The sequence below is a fragment of the Dipodomys ordii genome, unplaced genomic scaffold, assembly GCF_000151885.1.
Source record: "Dipodomys ordii isolate 6190 unplaced genomic scaffold, Dord_2.0 Scaffold2, whole genome shotgun sequence".
Lineage (NCBI taxonomy): Eukaryota > Metazoa > Chordata > Mammalia > Rodentia > Heteromyidae > Dipodomys > Dipodomys ordii.
The window spans coordinates 11,076,510-11,095,358 of record NW_012267218.1 but is presented as its reverse complement, the minus strand read 5'-3'; the positions used below and the strand labels follow the sequence as shown (position 1 = coordinate 11,095,358).

The 18,849-nt window shown below is 42.6% G+C and overlaps 1 protein-coding gene across 1 annotated transcript in view; it reads left to right on the top strand.

Moving 5' to 3' along the window:
* Tdp1 (tyrosyl-DNA phosphodiesterase 1) overlaps positions 1-18,849 on the top strand; it is a 70,693-nt gene that overhangs the window by 34,700 nt on the left and 17,144 nt on the right. Inside the window, exon 13 of the mRNA XM_013013353.1 lies at positions 18,573-18,675. Within this exon, the coding sequence (XP_012868807.1) occupies positions 18,573-18,675 (103 nt within the window). The remainder of the gene's footprint in view (positions 1-18,572; positions 18,676-18,849) is intronic.

The window sequence follows — 18,849 nt, the reverse complement described above, 5'->3', positions numbered from 1 at the left end:
CATGAAGCAAGTCTCTATCTTCACAGTCTTGGCCCCACCTCCACAGACTAGTTAGAAACCGGTGCAGCTGAGAGACCCAGCCATCCTCTTCAGTACTTCACAGTACTCAACATGCATTTCATGAAAACTGATGGCATTGTAGGCAGAGAGGACACAAGGGTGATACAGTTCCACATTCAAGAAGTCTCAAGAAGCCAGGCAGCGGTGTTCCTGCCTGTGATCCTAGCTGTGCAGGAGGTGGAGATCAGGAAAATCACCTGGTCCGAGCCAGCCCAGGCCAAAAATGTTGACAAGACTCCATCACAGGCACAGTAGCCTATGTCTGCCATCCTAGCTAGTGTGGACAGTGTAAAATAGGATGCCAGTCCAGCCTGGCTCAGGTACAAGTGAGACCCTAACCCTAACCAGAGCAGACAGTGGCAGTAGTACAACAGCCTAGCAAAGTACAAAGCCCTGAGTTCAAACTTCAGTACTGCCCCAAAACTGCCCTAATGAGCACAGACACAGGATCTAAGTGAGTGGGGATGCGTTAGGACTTAACTGGGATAAGGACCCAATTGTATTCAGGGACACTGGTGATGCGCTGTGATACTCAGGGCACTAAGACTAAGACTCCATTCTAGTTGAGGATGAACAAAGTGCCTGCCTTTCCATAGCTAGCAGATAATCGCCTTTCTGCATCAGGCTCTGTACCATGGGGAACAAAAGATGTAAACTGACTCTAGTAGAGCTGATTTCAGGCCGAGCAGAGTAGGGGAGGCACACTGTGTACAAGTAAACATGAAAATGACAGGTAAGGCCAGCTGCAAGCGTGATGTGTTGAAGCATGTCCAGAGCAGTCAGAGAAGGCAGCCTTCGAAGGCTAATGCTCAGGCTGAGGCAGATGGACAGGAAGGTCCCAGCCCTCCCAGGGAAAAGCACGGTGGGCAGCAGAACAGCTGACACAGGCCCTCTGCTGGAGAACATGTAGGATGCTGGTACAGGGGTGTAGGGACTAGGCCTGGTCACAGAGAGCTTGGCAGTAATGATGTCATCTGGGGAAGCACTGAAGGATGAGGGCGGACGTGTGCAGCCAGGCTCAGCCTGTGAGGAAGAGCTGGTAGGAGTTCTAGAGCAGGCAGAAGCCGGGGGGGGGGGGGGGGACAAGGCTGAGGGGAGGGGGATTGACTAGAATAGCAGGAAGAGCATGGGTTTGGAGTTAGGTAGAACCTAGTCCACATTTCAACTGAGCCTCTTGCCATTTGAGTCACTGACTCTCCAAACCCATTTCCTGAGATCTGAAAGCAGGAAGTCTGGTATGAGGGGCTCCAGATCACTTTTACATATACTTGCCTTCAGACAGGGGTAGCTTCTCAACTTACCTCAACCTGCCTCTCTTGTGGAAGCTTAATTCTGAAGATCAGTCACAGCTGTTGGATTAAAAAGAAGAAGAAGAAGAAGAAAAACATCTGCTATAAGAGGATAGGAGCATAGCCCTTCACAGGGACCTCCCAACCCATAAAATCTATACTTATACCTACTATATACCTACAAGCCTACTATACCTGCTACATACAATACCTACTATACTGACAAGCCCCGCAGTCACCTCAGAGTATATCATCAGGCTCTTGATCCAGTCTCCTGGCTCTCCTGAGTGCCTCAGCCAAAGTCCCTCGTCACCGGGGAGATCACTATCAAAATGTCAGACCTTGCCGGCACCCAGGGAAAGAATGTAATTGGCACTCTGCAGGCAGACAGTAGCTGGCTTTCACCTACGTGTCTTGTTCAGTTCAGTCATTACTGTTGTGAGGTTGCATTGTCCTCTCACCAGATGAGAATAAAGCTGCAGGGTTGAGACAGCACCACATATTACTCGAAATATGAATTGTCCACAAAGGCACTATAGGAATGGAGGAATTGACAAATGTCGGCCTCCTGCACCAGTGGAGTTCATGTTTGACTGAAGCCAAGTACCTTATTGTATACATTGTGTAATTCCAGCCGTATCGCTTGCGGACCATTCTATACCAGAAGGTTCTCACTTAAGAGCCATTAGTTTGTCTTTCCCTTCAGGACTTAAACATTCCCCTCTCTGAGAAGCCCTCTTGGCTTACATAATACCTAGGACTTCCTGCATCGTCATTGTGCCTTTGGCTGTTTGTGGAATTATCTGGCTCCCCTACAGAATCTGAGGCCATGTTCTTGTCTGTCTTCTGCAACACACCCAGTGTCCAGTGCCTGGCAGGGCATCTGGAATGCAGGATGCATTGGTACAGACTCTGTGTGTGTGTGTGTGTGTGTGTGTGTGTGTGTGTGTGTGTGTGTGTGTGTGTGATGGAGTTGATCATGGGCAGGTGTGTGGGCAGGGCATCTGGAATGCAGGATGCATTTGGTACAGAGAGAGAGAGTGTGTGTGTGTGTGTGTGTAATGGGGCTGATCATGGGCATCACCGAAAAGAAAGGAGAGTGTCATAAGTATGAATCGCTGGGGGATCTCAGGGGTGTGGGGTTTGCCTGTGTTTCCTCTGATTGGGGAATCAAGAGCAGTAGTTGGTGGCCACACTTTCCCCCTTTTAGAGGCTGAATGGCCAGTGACACCTCCTGGGGTCCCCTGAGGCTTTATTAGGCATGGGTCTGTAGAAGGCAGTTCTACATCAGTGCACGTGATCATTCAAATTGGTTGGAATCATTGAGTGCTTTGTAAGAAGATTGCTCCAGAAGCCTTTCTAAAATAAACAAGGCTTTAGTGGAGTCTGTTTTGGCTTATTCTCAAATAGTGTGCTTCTCCAAAAGGGCACCATTGGCCTCTTTGGTGTTTCTAACGCCCTGTGGTTCCTCATCTCATTCTGCACACTTGGCTTGACCTAATGTCTTATCTGTTTTCCAAACTGAAGTGTATCTCCCATCATTGAGCAAAAAACAACCCTTGAATATCGTTGGCATCCTGAAGCTCCAGCTCCAAAGGCAATTTAAGAAGTGTGTTGTACTTACCTGGGGGCAGAGGAGGCAGTTTGATTGCAGGAAGGACTTAGCCCTGCCACCTGGCTGTGCCTAACAACCATGTGTACTTGGGTATGTAGACTTATTAAAAATAATAGTCTCAGAAAAGATTAGGAGGATCCCCCACATGATCTGATTTCCTTCTTTAGAAATCTCCTCCCCTTCAAAGTCTCTTCTTATTGCAGTGTGTAGGGATCTTATTCCCTATTATTTCTTGGCCCACAAGTGGAGGATATTAGCTTCCCCAACACAAGAATTTTGTTTTATCCAACTGACACTTGGCCAGTGTGAAAGCTACAGCCAGTGATAGTCAGAGACTGGAGTCTTTCAATAATGCTAGCCTTCAGTTTTCCATTTATTCTCTTAAATACAAGCAAATCACAATTTTTTTCTTTCTTCTCCTTCATTATGTGTTGTGATTGAGGTTTTGACTGGAATGTTTTTCAAAAGTCCTGAGTCATGTTTTAGTATAGAGTTGCTATAGTGACAACATCACTGAGAAGCATAAAACTCACACTAAAACTATCCTTAATGAAATTTCTGTTTTATTAGACTCTCTGAATTAGAAGCTTTTGTTTCACTCTAAGAGAAACTGAGCCTGTAATTGTCCAATTTTGTTTCCTACCAAAATACTCATCTTACCTTTTGATAATTGTCTCATGCTTGCATTTGCTGCCAGACTGACAGATACAAGGCCTAATATAGTTCATGCTTGTAGAGGCTCAGAAAATTTAAAATAGTGACTGAGAACTCCCCTAGACTCCCTTTAGACTGCTCCTTGGGTTTTTTTTCTCTCTATTATCTGAAATAATGAGGCTACTCCTTCAATGTCTATCTCCAATCCTCCCCTCTGAATGAAACTTCTAGGTAAGCAGCCTCATTTTATTATGTTTACCCTTAGGTTTGCATCCATTGTTGACTGAAATGCCAGTGTTCAGTGCATGATTGTATTTGAATTGGAACTCTTATAAAAACTGTATTTTCCGGGGCTGGGAAAGTAGCTCATTGGTAGAGTGCTTGCCTTAGATGCATGAGGCCCTGGGTTCGGTTCCTCAGCACCCCATAAGCAGCAAAAGCTGGAAGTGGCACTTTGGCTCAAGTGGTAGAGTGTTAGTCTTGAGCTGAAGAGCTGAGGGACAGCACCCAGGCCCAAGTTCAGGCCCCATGACCAGCAAAAAAAAAAAAAAAAAAAACCCTTTGTATTTTCCAATAGGTAATATGTACACCCAGTATGAAAAGGTATGCATAACTGGTCCTCCTGCTCCTGTGCCCTTAGCTGCCACTGTACTCTTCCACTTGAAACCATCATTACTCACTTCCTGACTCTAGTGGCTTTAGCCCTATTAACATGTCAAGCTCAGGGCCCTCAGGTGGAAATACCAGTAACCAGCACTATACTTCTGAGGATATAACCTGAGATGGGGTCCAAATATCCAAATCCCAACTTGCGTTGCCACTTACTAGTCTGGCCACTTAAATTTGGAAACTCATTTATAATATGCGCTGTGTGTGTGTGTGAGAGAGAGAGAGAGAGAGAGAGTGTGTGTGTGTGTGTGTGGCGCATGCGTGCGAGTGCCCATACTCAGCCTGCAACTCAGCACCTGGACACTGTCCCATAGCTTTTTTGCTCAAGACTGGCATTCTATCACTTGAGCCACAGCTCCTCTTCGGGCTTTTGGGTGGTTAATTGGAGATGAGAGCATCTAATGAAGGACTTTACCATGATCCTCAGATCTCAGACTCCTCCTGAGTAGCTAGGATTATAGGATAAGTGACCAACCCCTAGCAATATAATATGGGCTTTTATCTGATTTATAGAATGCTCTGAGGAGGAGGATGGAATACACATGAGGAGATTACCCACTAAACTGTGTGATGTGTTTAATGCTTGTTAATCATTTGATTTTTAGTGCCTCACATTCATTAGGCCTCTTGAGATTTGCAAAAGCAGGTTGGGCAGCCTTTGTCTGGCTTGCATCTGTAACACTTGGACATATAATACGAGCCACATTTCTCCATAGATAACAGCTCTTTCTAACCTCAATAGGAGCTTACCTTGACAATTGGTCAAGATTATTCTCTTTCATCAAGACAAGTACAACCAACCAGATGTCGGTGTTCAAAGAAACTTAAACTAGCTCCAATTTAACACTTTTCAAATGTTTTACTGGCTGGCAATTTCTCTTTTGTTTGGCTGTTTGCTTTTATGGCAAGTTATTTATGGTTTTAATATGATCTTTTCTTCCATCTGTTTTGATCCTACCGTGAAATTTTCTCATGGTTGATGAGCAGCTTGTTGTTACAGGAATTACTGGGACATGATGACATATACAGTGTTTAAATGTTACCACAGCACCAAACAGGCAAAAAGATAAAGCCTTAAGAAGAACCGTTGGCTAAGAAGACATGAGTGCCTACGTGTAATTGGCAAACCCAGTGAGAACAGTGGTGAAAGCTGTGCATTGTGGGAGGCAGGAAGCAAGGTGGATGCTAACACGTGCTGGCGCGCTGTTAGGGTTGCCTAGCAACTGACAGGCAGCCTGAGATAGTCAAGGATGAGCAGAAATGTTGGTGCTGCCACTTTGGGAGAAAATGAGACAAGTGCTTGACTACAAAATCGCTGTGGCTTTTTGAAAAACATGAAAGACATTCTCCCTCCTCTGCTTTTCAGATTCGCTGTGTAATTCTGCTCTAGTGTCTGTTCCTTTCATTCTGAGACAGTGGGGTTTTTCTCCCCTTCTTTGTCGGAGTTTTCTAGTGGAAATCAAATTGAATCTCACTCTCTCTTACACACACACACACACACACACACACACACACATACACACACTAGACAGACAGATCTGTAAAGAGGAGACATATTTCTAGGTATAATTGGGTAGATTTTGTTGCCTGCCATTTCCAACTCCCAAATATTGAGATTCTTTGGTTTGCTTCATGTACAAATAATAGTTATCAGGTGTGCAGCCTGAGGATGACTTCCTTTGTATGGTAGAGATGGTTCAAGGATGACTTCCTTTGTATGGTAGAGATGGTTCAAGGTCAAGCAGTACCTTCTCCTTTGCATTCTGGTGCACAGGGAGTAAAGGCAGAGTGTGCCCCTTTCAAAGTTCGAACAAGCAAGTCTCACCCAAGTGTCATTCCCTGAGACCCCTGCCATAGGCCTGCAGTTCTTTTTTTTTGGGGGGGGGGGTCCGGTCGTGGAGCCTGAACTCTGGGCCTGGGCGCTGTCCCTCAGCTCTTCAGCTCAAGGCTAGTGCTATACCACTTGAGCCACAGCACCACTTGCGGCTTTTTTCTTTTTGCTTATGTGGTGCTGAGGAATCGAACCCAGGGCCTCAGGCATGCAAGGCAAGCGCTCTACCACTGAGCCACCTTCCCAGCCCCTGCAGTTCCTTTTTGTACACTGTCATTGTTAGTCACAAGGTGCACCTGTTGGCTTGGGGTGATTCTCTCCTTGGGAGTCCTCCTGCTTCTGGGACTAACCTCCAAATAACACCCATAAATAGTAGCAGCACATACATAATGCTTAACCTGAGCCACAACACCACTTCTGGCTTTTTCTCAGTGGTTTCTTGGAGATAAGAGTCTCACAGACTTTTCTGCCTGGGCTGGCTTTGAACTGTGTTCCTCAGATCTCAGCCTCCTGAGTAGCTAAGATTACAGGTGTGAGCCAGTGATGCCCAGCCCTTTTTTATTCTAACTCATTCCTTCCAGTTAGGAGCTAGGGGCTAATATCACCACTATTTTAGGGATAGAAAAACTAAAGTTCCTACCAGGTAAAAGAAGAGGGCTAAGCCTCAAGCCTAAATATTCTGATATGAATATTTCTTGCCTAAGCTTTGTGTGTAGACACTGAATCAGACAGGTGTGTTGCGGACCCTGCTCTCAAGAACTTGCATTGTAGTTGGTATAGCTCTATCGAGCCTCTGCCATGGGACTGAAACCGCTGACTAAGGCCCTGGGGAGAACGCAGCTCAGAAACCCCCTGTAGCCCCTTCTGACCAAAGCAGCAGTTGTTCAGTCTTCCCTCCTCCCTGCTACACCTCCCGCCTCTGGTCTTGACCTTCCCAATCGCTCCTGGCCCTCCACCCAGAAGGCTTTCGTTTCGTGCCCATCATTTTACCATAGGACTGCCCATCTGAGATTTTAGTTTCTGCCAGTCCTGTCGAGCAAGCTCAAGTGACTAGGTAGCCTTATCACCTATGGTGAGGTAACATATTGTGATCAGGGGTGAATGGTGGAACAGATCCACTCACCTCATGGCCAGTGAGCAGAGGGAAAATGAAAGGGTCTGGGGTCCTAGAAACCTCTTGGAGAGCTTCCCAAAAGACTTATTTCGAAGATTCCACCTCCTTCCAGTAGGACAGCCTGGTACCAAGCCTTTAGCACATAGGCCTTTTGGGGCACACTTGTCCACATCATAATACCCATCCAATAGCTGGTCTGTCAAGCACAGGCATCGTTCTAACTATTCCACTCAGGAGTGAGCTCTTTCTGATCCCTCCTCCACCTTGTCAGTAGATACTTCCATAGATGCCCAAACTGCTACAATTCCCTGGAACACACCTACTAAAAGTAAACTCCTGATCGTGCTCTCAGTGGTTGGCAGATTTAGCTGTTACTATCCTAAAGCCCACAGGCCCAGCACGGTGCCTTGCAAAGGTCTGGAATACAGAGTTGAAAATGTAGGCCAGAGGAGTAAAAAATTGAATGAGTGATCATAGGAGGATTGAAAGCGATGTGGAAGAAGAGAAACAGCCAATGACTCAGACTCTGGGTGGCATTTACTGATGCAGAATGTGGCTGAGTTTGATATGAACTGACTGAATAGGTAGAAGCATGAAATTTTTGTCAGCTGCCTGGGTTGTGACTTGTTAGGAGATGGATGGCTACAATGGAGAAGCATCTTAAAGGGGAACTGAAGGCTGGGGACTGGTGGCTCACATCTGTAATCCTAACTACTCTGGGGGCTGAGATCCAAGCCACAGTGTCACTCTACTGTATCTGTAGGAAATGGTGCTCCCCCTTGGAGCACAGCTGACATATGTATCCCTTCTTGTACTTAATCTCCCAAGACTACCCAGCTTCTGCAGAATTGCTTTCATTTTAACTATGTTCTTATATTCCTGACATTTTATCACCATCTCTAGTAGAAATTAAGGGAATTATAAGAGTAGTGTCATCTGAATTACGTGTTAGGGAACATATATTTATATATTTGTAAAGGAAGTCTTGATTTCCTTTATGAAACAAAATGACCGCACTGGACATCGTGCTAGGATTATGGAGTGAGTCACAAGACTGCTCTGGTGAATCAGCTTTAGACTAATCTATACCAAAACATGTAAGATGGGGGAACCTGCCTTCCAGAGAATTCCATCATTTAGTAAACTATACCAGGAAAAAAACAGAATCACCTTCTATAAACTTAGCAAAGTGTTGATGATGGTGACAGCTAACATTCATTAAGCATTATTTATGTGCCAAGGATTTACCCACCTACCTGGCATAATCCTCCTATCATCTTTATGAGGCAGAAACAGTATCACCATGCTTTGTAGGTAAGGAGCCTGCAGATTGGCACTGTGCAAACGTGTATTCAGGATCTACCTGCTCTTACCTTCTGTTCTACTTGGCACATTACGCATGTCAGTAGACTTCTCCAAATTCTGATTTCAAAGAGATTTAATTCTCAAATCCAAATGAACAAGTCTAAGATCTATGTATCATCTCCTTTTCTTGAATAAATTAGACGTTTCTTTTCTGCTTAACATCTAGCAGATTCAGTGTTCAGAGATAAGCAGAGGTTTGGAGTTTACAGGTAGACAGCTTCTGATAGAGGCAGAAAGTTGGGGGAGGGGGAGCAGAGTGGAATGGGCTCCAGTGGTCTATATAGGAATGAGGAAGGAAGGTCCTGGTCAAACAAATGATGTTCCAAAAGTATGAGAGCCTTGGAAAACACGACGTGTGTGCAGGTAGACAGTTCTGCCAAAAGTCTGGCATAATTGGAAATGAAATTGAAAAGGCTGGATACAGTCACTTATGGAGAGTCCCAGATACCCAGCCATGGCATTTATGAGGTGATTAAGTGGAAAAAAGATAGGGATGCTTTCTGAGAACCACTGAAGGAAGATGGAGAATGAACAGCCTGAATAAAAGTCCATTTGGACTACATTTTAGAGGAAAGGATCCTGAACTATAGCACTGTAACAAGGGGTAAACAGACAATTAGTAACAATGTACATAATTGCTAATGGTGCAGAGATGCCTAAAATGCCTGAATTGGGGGGAGGTGTTTTGTTTTGTTGGGGGTGTTGTTTGTGTATTTTGCCTTACCAAATTAGACTGAAAAAAAGGGAATTTTAGGATAGAACTGATTTGCAGAGGATGCACTTGATAAATTCTGGTTTGGGAGAACTGGGTTTGAGGTTATGGTGACATCCAAAGAGAGAAATCCCTCTTGTGGTTGGAGACACTCAGTTGGATATTTGATGGCCAGGAAGAACTGGAGCATTTTGAGTCATCCTTGGGTCAAGGAAGAGTAGAAGAAACAAAATGAGCCAGGGCAGAGCCTAGATACAGAAGGTACAAGGTGAGGAGAAGAGAAGCTGAATCCAAGAGGTTGGGGAGACCAAAGAGTGACGTAGAGAGAAACTAAGGCAATGTAACTGGGTTAGGGCCAGGATGTTCCCACCATGGCCACAAGGGTACTTGAGGTCTCTGTAACATTACTTGGTTGGGGTGCTGTTCTGGCTAATGTTAGTTGTTCAGCATCTTTGTGGTCTCCCCCTTAGATACCAGCTGCATTCCACTATATAGTTGTGACCACCAAAAATGTCTTCAGACATTGTCCAGTGTCCCCAGAGAGCAGGAGGCAAAAATCCCCAGTAGTTGAGAAAAATAAGATATCTACCAAGGACCACTGGGTTGGCATTCACACAGACTGTGTGAGTGGAAATCAGACTAGAGAGACCTGACCAAGGAAGGGAAGCTGTGTGGGTGGATGATTCACATACTGTTTTCAGAGGAGCTAGGGGCAGGGGCCATGCAGACGCCTGTGCCGCAGCACTTTCTGCTTTCCTGATGACAATTCTAATGTCTACTTTAGCTAAATACCTTTGGAAAACCATATTTGACAGAGACTAAAAGCTAATGTGTGCCTATTACTGTTCATTTTTCATAAGAATAGTGAAGTTCCTCTCTTCTAATACCATATCTATTATTTTTTTTCTGAAGATTAGCAAGTAGTTTCTTAGGTTGGCATTTAAAACCAAAAGGGATTGGCTGTTGCATACCCTTTCTGACTCCAAGAGGTGTCTGAGTAACAGGTTCTCTGCCCTGCCAGACGTTTTCTTGCACTGCTGTTAGGTTCTGGTGTTAGAATTAGCTATGTTAGAAGGGAATGTAGTGATTGGATTGAAGGAATATATGACAGCCCCAGAGTGCTTTAGAAAAGAAACTTGTATTTATAAGAGGATTAACTAGGAAACCATGGACGCAAGCAAATCAGATTTTTTTTTCCTACCTTACCTGGACTCAGAATAATGGAAAATAAAGAAACTGCCACTGACATTGAATTTTGAGTTCTCCAAAGGCAGAAAATGGGTAAGATCAGATCTGTAGAGAGAGAGAACGAGTTGATACTTCAGCCCCCAAGTATGTAAAGGTTAGATAGAGCCCTGAACTGATAGCAACCATCCACCTGGGCATCTAGTAGAGGCAGACTGTGGGGAAAGTGCTTTTACGTTTACTGTGTCTTGTGCTGAGCAGTGAGCTTCCTGGAGGCAGAACCAAGGCCTAAGCTCTAAATGTGGGCAGTGGAACACAAACAGGTTCAAGGCCAGCAGCTGCTGGGATGCAGGGAGCAGCAGCTCTGAGTTGAATGGATTCCAAATTTTCTTTCTTCTTGTGGAAGCATCATTTACATTTCTCCTGAGAATTTCGGCATTAATGTCTTTTACTCTGTTTTTTATTTGGCTAATGGTAATTTTCTTTTCATTTTAATAGCTCTGTGTATTTTATATAGCCTGTCACTTGGCAAAGACTGTTGTTTCATTTGTCTTTTCATTTTGGGTTCCTGATTTTATCTCATTAAATTTAGATTTAGGGTATAGTTAGGAAAAGCCGTCTATCCTGACTTTTCATAAATTTACCCTCATTTTCTTCTCGCTCTTCTTTCCAGTTAGATCTCTAGTCCACTTATAATACTTCCTAATTTACATGTGAGATATAGACCAAATGTTCCTTTTTATATTTTATTTACTATTTATTTTTACCTTTTGATTTCCTATTTTTCTTTGCTTCTCCTTTTTGCTTCCATTGGTTCATCAGATTTTCATCATTCATTTTTCTTCTATTAACTGAAAGAGCATAGTCAATTTCTCATAGTCAATTTCCAAGAATTTAAAGTTGGTAGGGATGTGGCCAAAAGGGAATGCTTACTACACTGTTGGTGAGAATGTAAACTTGATCAAACACTCTGGAAAGCAGTATGGAGGTTCCTCAAAAGACTAAACATAGAGCTCCCCTATGACCCAGTGATCCCACTCCTGGACCTTTACCCCAATGAACACAAATCAGGCTGCACTAAAGCCACCAGCACAATCATGTTCATTGCAGCATTGTTTACCATAGCTAAGATATGGAATCAATCCAGATGACCCTCAACGAACAAATGGATCAAGAAAATATTACACACACACACACACACACACACACACTTGCTTCAGAAAGAATGACATTACCCAATTTGTAAGGAAATGAAAAGACCTGGAAAGAATATTAAGTGATGTAAGCTAGACCCAAAGAAACATATGCTGCAGAGTTTCCCTCATTTGTAATTATTAGAATGTGCCTTTAAATTTACAAGTAAACCCAATGGATAGTAAAAGACAAGAAAAAAAATTACACTTAGACATGACTAATTAAACAGCACTCTAAATATTCACACAGTGAGACCAAAGGAGGAGGATATTCTTAGGAGAGGGTCACAGGACTCAGTAGCTATGTGCATGTGATGCTTATCAAAAGGAACTTCCAAGAAATGGAAACAAGTTTTTTTATTGTACTGGTTTATTCCCTTTTGTCACTTTTTTTTTTTATTTCTATACCCTTTTCTTGAATGTAAGTTTATTTGATCTGGGGAGGTGAAGGGGTAGCACAGAAATGGCAGGACAAAGGGTGAACCAATTCATCAGTGATACTCACTAGATACTGGGAGAAAATGAGGGAGGGGGTGACACTTCTCAAAAAGAAATGTACTCATCACCTGGTTTACGTAACTGCAATCCCTCTGTACATCACCTTTGTAATAAAATGTTGTTTTAAAAAATTAACGTTATCTAGGCACTGGTGGCTCACACCTATAATCCTAGCTGAGGATCATGGTTCAAAGCCAGCCCAGGTAAGAAAGTCCGTGAGACTCATATCTCCAATAAACCACCAGAGAACTGGAAGTGGTACTGTGGCGTAAGTGGTAGAGCGATCACCTTGAGCTGAAGAGCTGAGGGACAGCGCCCAGGCCCAGAGTTCAAGCCCCACAACTGATAGAGAAAAAAAGAAATAACGTTAATAGATATTTTTCTCCTTTCCCAAACAGCCAAGAAATGTAGAGTTCTGATTCCAATTATCTTTATAACATTCTCCAGTGTTTGTGTTCCATCTTATTCTTAGGCTTTCAAAGTTAATCGTTGTCTTTATTATTCTCATAGAGTGGTTATTTGCAATTGCTTACAACTTTACTGATCTCTTTGCTTCCTTTTCTTCCCCACAGTTCTGTCCTTTCAAACAAGTTTGAACCTAAACTACATCCTCTATAGTTATTTCATTGAAGCCCTCTTCTTAGCACTAATATCTCTGGTTTCTAAATAAATAAATAAATAACAATGTCTTTGCCTCTCTTATTTTTGAGTGATAATTTAACTGGATTTGAGATACTATGTTGACAGTTATTTTCTCCCAGTTCTTTAAAGGATTTTTTTTTCACTGACTTGAGCTTGGTTGTTGCTGTCAAAAGTTTCTATTTAATTGTTCCTTTATGAGAAATCTGGCTGTTTGCTATGACAGCTTTTAAGATTTCCTTTATGTCTGGTGTTCTGTAGTCTAATCAGAATGGATAGATATGTGTGGGTCTCCTTTTATTTTATCTAAGTAGGATTGTTATACTTCTTCAGTCTGAAGTTTGGGTTTTTCAGCAGTTCACTAAAATTATCGCTATTTCATAGTAAATTGACTCATTCTTTTTTTTTAACTTCTCTTTCATGGGTTTCATTAGATGCTAATTAGACCCTCTTTTCTATCTAATGTATCATATCTTCCATATCTTTCCATCTGTTTCTTTCTCCCTAATTTCTTCACATTTCCTTTCTACTTCTTTAGTTTTTAGTTGTGACTAAACATTATTGTATTTTTGTTTTGTTTTAGTAATTTTATTTTTCTAAAATACTATATGTTTCATTGTTTAGATCTCAAATCCTAATCAGATTACCTGAGCTCAAATTCTTGCTCTGTCATTTATTATGTATGAAATCATATGCAAATCACTTCCATTTGTTTGTTTGTTTTCAGTCTGGTACACAGTGATAATTGCCTAGATATCTACTAGTTTAGAATGAGCATTAATAAGGTGATACTAGTGAAAGGACTGACACAGCACCTGGCTGTATGGTACTGTTGTGCTAATTGCTATTGTTATAAAATGTGGGGGTTTTTCATGCCTTAGGATTTTTTACTTTCAGAACACTTAAATATACTTTTTGTTAATTTACTAATTTGTCAATCATCTGGACATCTTGTGAGTTTAATCGTATTTTCTGTTGTCTTCTATTCATGATGGATTTAGTTCATTTTGTGTTTTGAATTTGGGGTGATAAGGATCTTTCATTAAGGCTTTACATACAAAAATTCTCTTTACCTCAAATAGATTTGCTTCTGTCAGTGTGTTAATGTTATGACACAAGGTGGGGCATGTATGCTTTTACAGTTGAGAGATCAGATGGAAGAAAAAGAATGTCCAGAGCTGGGAAGGTGGTTCAGTGGTAGAGCACTTGCCTTGCATGCATAAGGCCCTGGGTTCGATTCCTCAGCACCACATCAGCAAAAAGAAAAAAGCCGGAAGTGGCGCTGTGGCTCAAGTGGTAGAGTGCTAGCCTTGAGCTGAAGAGCTGAGGGACAGCACCCAGGCCCAGAATTCAGGCCCCACGACTGGACCCCCTCCAAAAAAAAAAAAAAGAATGTCCAGCAAGGGTGAAAACAGAAAGAAAGTCAAAGTATTACAGAAAATTATATGGAAGTCACATGCTACTAAGTGTTTGAGCAAGATGAGATCAAAGAAGTGTGGAGGTTTTAAATGACCAAGTGATTTCAAGTCAAGTCTTATGTAGATTGATGTCTAAATGAGATTTGGGGTTTTTTTGTTTTTGTTTTTCGTTGTGCTATGTCGTACTGGAGGTAATAGCCAATGTAATAGGACAAGAAAAATAAAAGGCAAAGGTTGTAAAGGAGAAGTAAAACTATGTTTACAGATAACATGATTGTGAATCACCAAATCCTAAGGAATTTTAATAAAATGCCATCAATGGGCATCAGCTACCTAGATAAAACAATTTTAAGATAGATAAAAAAGACTTCTGAAAAGTACACATAACACACTCCTGAAAGAAATTACAGAGACATGACAAAATTGGAAGGTTTGGTATTCTTGAAATATCAGTTGCTTTCAGAGTCATTGAGAGATTTCATTGAAGTCTCAGTCAAAAATCTCAGTGGGCACGTTTGCAAAAAATGCATTTAGAAATATGATATATTTATTTAGACTAGCCAAGACAGCTTTGAAGACCAAGCAATTCCACAGTTTACACAAGTATGCAAGCCAAGATGGCGTTGAAGAAGTGGGGTGATAGTATTCTACTGGAGGTTATAGCCAACTCAGTAAGGCCAAAAAATGTGGGGGGGGGGATGATAGTATTCTACTGGAGGTTATAGCCAACTCAGTAAGGCCAAAAAAATGTGGGGGGTGAGGGTTGAACTTGCAGCAGGAAGAAAAAAAAACATATTTGTAGACTTATACATGACTTTCAGGATTCACTGTCAAAAACATGGAACTGTGTATTCATGTAAGAAACTTGTTAGTACGCAGAATAGACCAATAGATATGAAAATCAGATGTTTTTGAGAAGGGTATTAATGTAATGTGATGTTCCCATTAAATGGTGCTGAAGCAAAAACTAAGATTTTTAAAAAAAAAATTATGAGCCCCTATCTCAGACAATGAATTTTAGCTCTGTGATACACTTAAATTAAAAAAATAAGCTAAAACTATAAAACTTTAGACTGAGAATATGCTCATGACTTTGAAGTAGGATGTAAAGTATTCTTGATGATAAAAGACTGATACATTTTGGGGGACTTCATGACTATCTTTAAAATTCAGTTCCTGAGAAGATAGTATTTTGTGATGAAGAAGAAAAGTCTGAAGTAAGACCTTGTATTCAGAAGCTATAAAGTTAAAAATTGCAACTTGGGATAACTCCCTTCCTCTTCTCCCTCCCCTTCCCCCAAAGGAAAAAAGAAAAGCAAGAACTTCCAAACTATAAAAAGGATTGTTTAAACCAAGTCAGCAAACTTGGAAACAGTTGCAACATAATTGCAGGAGGCAGAGTAACCCAGCATTCAAACATGGACCTATATCGTATCCCATCACAAAGGGAAATTGAGGCAGTTGGAGTCAGGTGCTCAAGGAGGCCTGAAAATGGGCAAAGGTGTGTAATTACAGAGGTACTTGAAATGGCAGAGGGAGAATTCAAGACAGATGTCATTGCAAGTAGGACTCATGCAACACCCTTGGCCTTGAAAATGGAAAAACCAAAGCTCAAGCAAAATCAGGGAAAATCAAACAAACTTTTATCTAGATTCTCCAGAGGAAGTTTTCAAACCCTATTAAAACCTCGATTTTTTCATCTACCACAACCCATTTTGGACTCCTGATATCTAGAAGGCAATGAATTTACATTTTTTAGAGCAACAGTTAAGTACTGTTTACGCTGTATATCAAGGAAAAAGACATAATTTTTAAATAGATAGTTCACAGACTTACACATAGGTGGTTTATAAGTATTTAAAATACTTAGCATCGCTCCAAATCAGAAAGATCCAATTTAAAGGAATACATTTGGTCTGTGGAATACAAAATCCTTCATAGATAGTATTTACCCATCGTTCTCAAAGATCCAAGATAAGAGTAACTCATGTGTTTTTGGTGGCAGTCTGAGTTGGAAAGATGCTTTAGAGGGAAATTCAACAGAACTTTTCAAATCAAAGCTTCTGTCTTTATGTACCCCACACACACACCTATCTTTAAAAAAAATAATAATAATGAGACTATCTTTCCAGATCACTTGTACAACTTTATTATAGTCCATACAAAGGAACCGCCCGAGGCTAATACATGAAGACCTACAGCAGATGCAAACTGGAAGGGAATTTGCAGTGGCCGTGTGTTTGCAGAGAGTGTTCTGCTGTAGGGTTCTAGGAAGAGCTGGAGCAACAGTGACTAGAGTCCATCATTTCTTCCCCATCCCCTCCACCTCCTACCCCCGCTGCCAGGCTGGTCTTCAGCATCCAAAGCTTACAGAACGGACTGCTTCTGCCAGGCTCTGTTGGCGTTCCAGGATCTGGTGGCCCAAATCTCCATCAGTAAATCATTTCTGAATTCTTTGTGCAGCTGCTGCCTGGACTGTCACATTGCCCGTCACAGACCCACACTCCCATAACCAGTCGTTCTTAGGCTTCATAGCTCTTCTAACAAAAGCTTCCCACTGAATCCAGTCAGTGGTTCTGACAGTGCTCAAACTGGCACTGACCATGGCAGCTGCCACCATCACCCAAGATGTGTGGGGTGTGGCCGCAGAAATTGTTCTTCATAGCACCCCTCTCCCTTCTTATGCAGCTGTTTGCCTAGAGTGTTGTCACGAACATTGAGATAACCACCCTTCAGTGGCTAGGCTGAGCCACGTTTCCAGGATTCTCTTCCTTGTATGTTACAGACTATGATAGGCCCCAAGACAAATTCTTAGGAACATTTGGAGAGCAAATGTGAACCAGCTGTCACTGACAACACACACAAGCGGGCACATGCCATCATGAGGCCCTGAGTGCTGGCTCACCCTATCGGCATGAGCAGCAGCTGGGCCTCCCTCCCTTCCCAGGGTCCTCTACGGCCTCTCAAGCTCGTGGGGGCTTCACGTGGGTATACATGCAGCCCTGCCTGTGGTGACTGGCCTCTCAGCCTCCATGGCAGAGGTGACAAACTGACATGGGTTTCTGTCTTCATGGACTCCAGTACATGCTGTAGTTCTTGCTCTCTCTCTGTCTTCCTCGGGCTCTGGCTGCCCTATGGAGCTCTAGCTTCAATGTCAGGACAAAGATAATAGTCCTAGACTGTTTAACTGGCTCCCACACTTACATAATGTCAAATTCCTGTCGTGTGCACACATACATTTTATAGGTCATCTCCTAGCTCTGCCTTTCACACCTGTCCCCTCACAACCCCCTCATACGTACAAGCCACTATTTTTGTCATTCATAGTGTGGGCTGAGTTTCTGATGATCAGTAGAACTTGGGGCATCTAGACTTCCATAGCTCTGAAAATGCAAGGTCAATGCAAAACCTCACTTCTCTTCAGCAACAGAATACACCGTGGCACTGCAAGGAGAAAGCAGTTCAACCCAAGAGGAGGCAGAAGAAAGACGAAGAACAAGGACAAGAAAATGAGTAGACAATAGGTCCTCCATGGAGAACAGAGGCTGGGACTCCTGCGGAGTTCCCAGAGATCATGGTGTCACTGGGCCTCCCAAAACACATTGGTGCTTTCGCTGCATGTACAGATAGACCGCCCACACTCTGAGCAGGCAGCCAGAGTCTGGAAGTACATTCCCCATCTTCCTGGCAGCCTCAGGCGTCAGTGACTCAAAGTATTACTCAGAATGTAAAAAAAAAATATTGCAAGGAATATTGATTCATCCCCCAGACAACCTACAAGTGGCTCTCAGTCCCTGAGTATTCAAGATAGGGTTTTTGTTGTTTTGTTGTTAGCTTTGTTTTTGTTTTGTGTATGGTACTGGGAATCGAACTCATAGCCAGGCCCTGACCACACACACACACACACACACACACAGAGGAATATAGGACACTAAAATATGTAATATAATACAATTTTATCTTCAATTTTACTGTGATACAAAATAAAACCAGAAATTCTGGGTACATAAAGGTTATATAAAAGAAAGGGGTTTCAGGCATAAAGATGTCTAAGGAAAGATAATTATTTTAATAGTTGCCCTCAGTGGGGCTTGGGGGAAGACATGAGGAGGTAAAGCTATCCCAAATTTTTAGCTATTAGATAAATCCCAAGGACTGTAGCACAGCAGGATTTAAAGTCCCTTCTCCAGACTTGCCTCCATTCTGCTAAAAACTGAATAAACGTGATTGCTGCTAAATACTTTTTTGACCAGTGCTCTCACAGCTGTGTGAGCCTGACCCAAACTAAGATGCCAACTTCCTCAGCCTCTCTGTGTCTTTGTCTCCACAGTGCCAATCTGTCCAAGGCCGCCTGGGGAGCTCTGGAGAAGAACGGCGCCCAGCTGATGATTCGCTCCTACGAGCTCGGTGTCCTTTTCCTCCCTGCAGCCTTTGTGAGTTCACACTCATTTCCGGGTGCCACGTGTGAAATGAATTGGACTCTTGGGTTCTCTTCCCTTAGTCTCAGTGAGATCAGCAAGTAGCAGGTTTGATGTCTAACGCAGAACTGGGCTTTGTTTCTTTCGGATTTATTTATGTGTAATTATCTGTAAGTGGTTCTGCAGTGG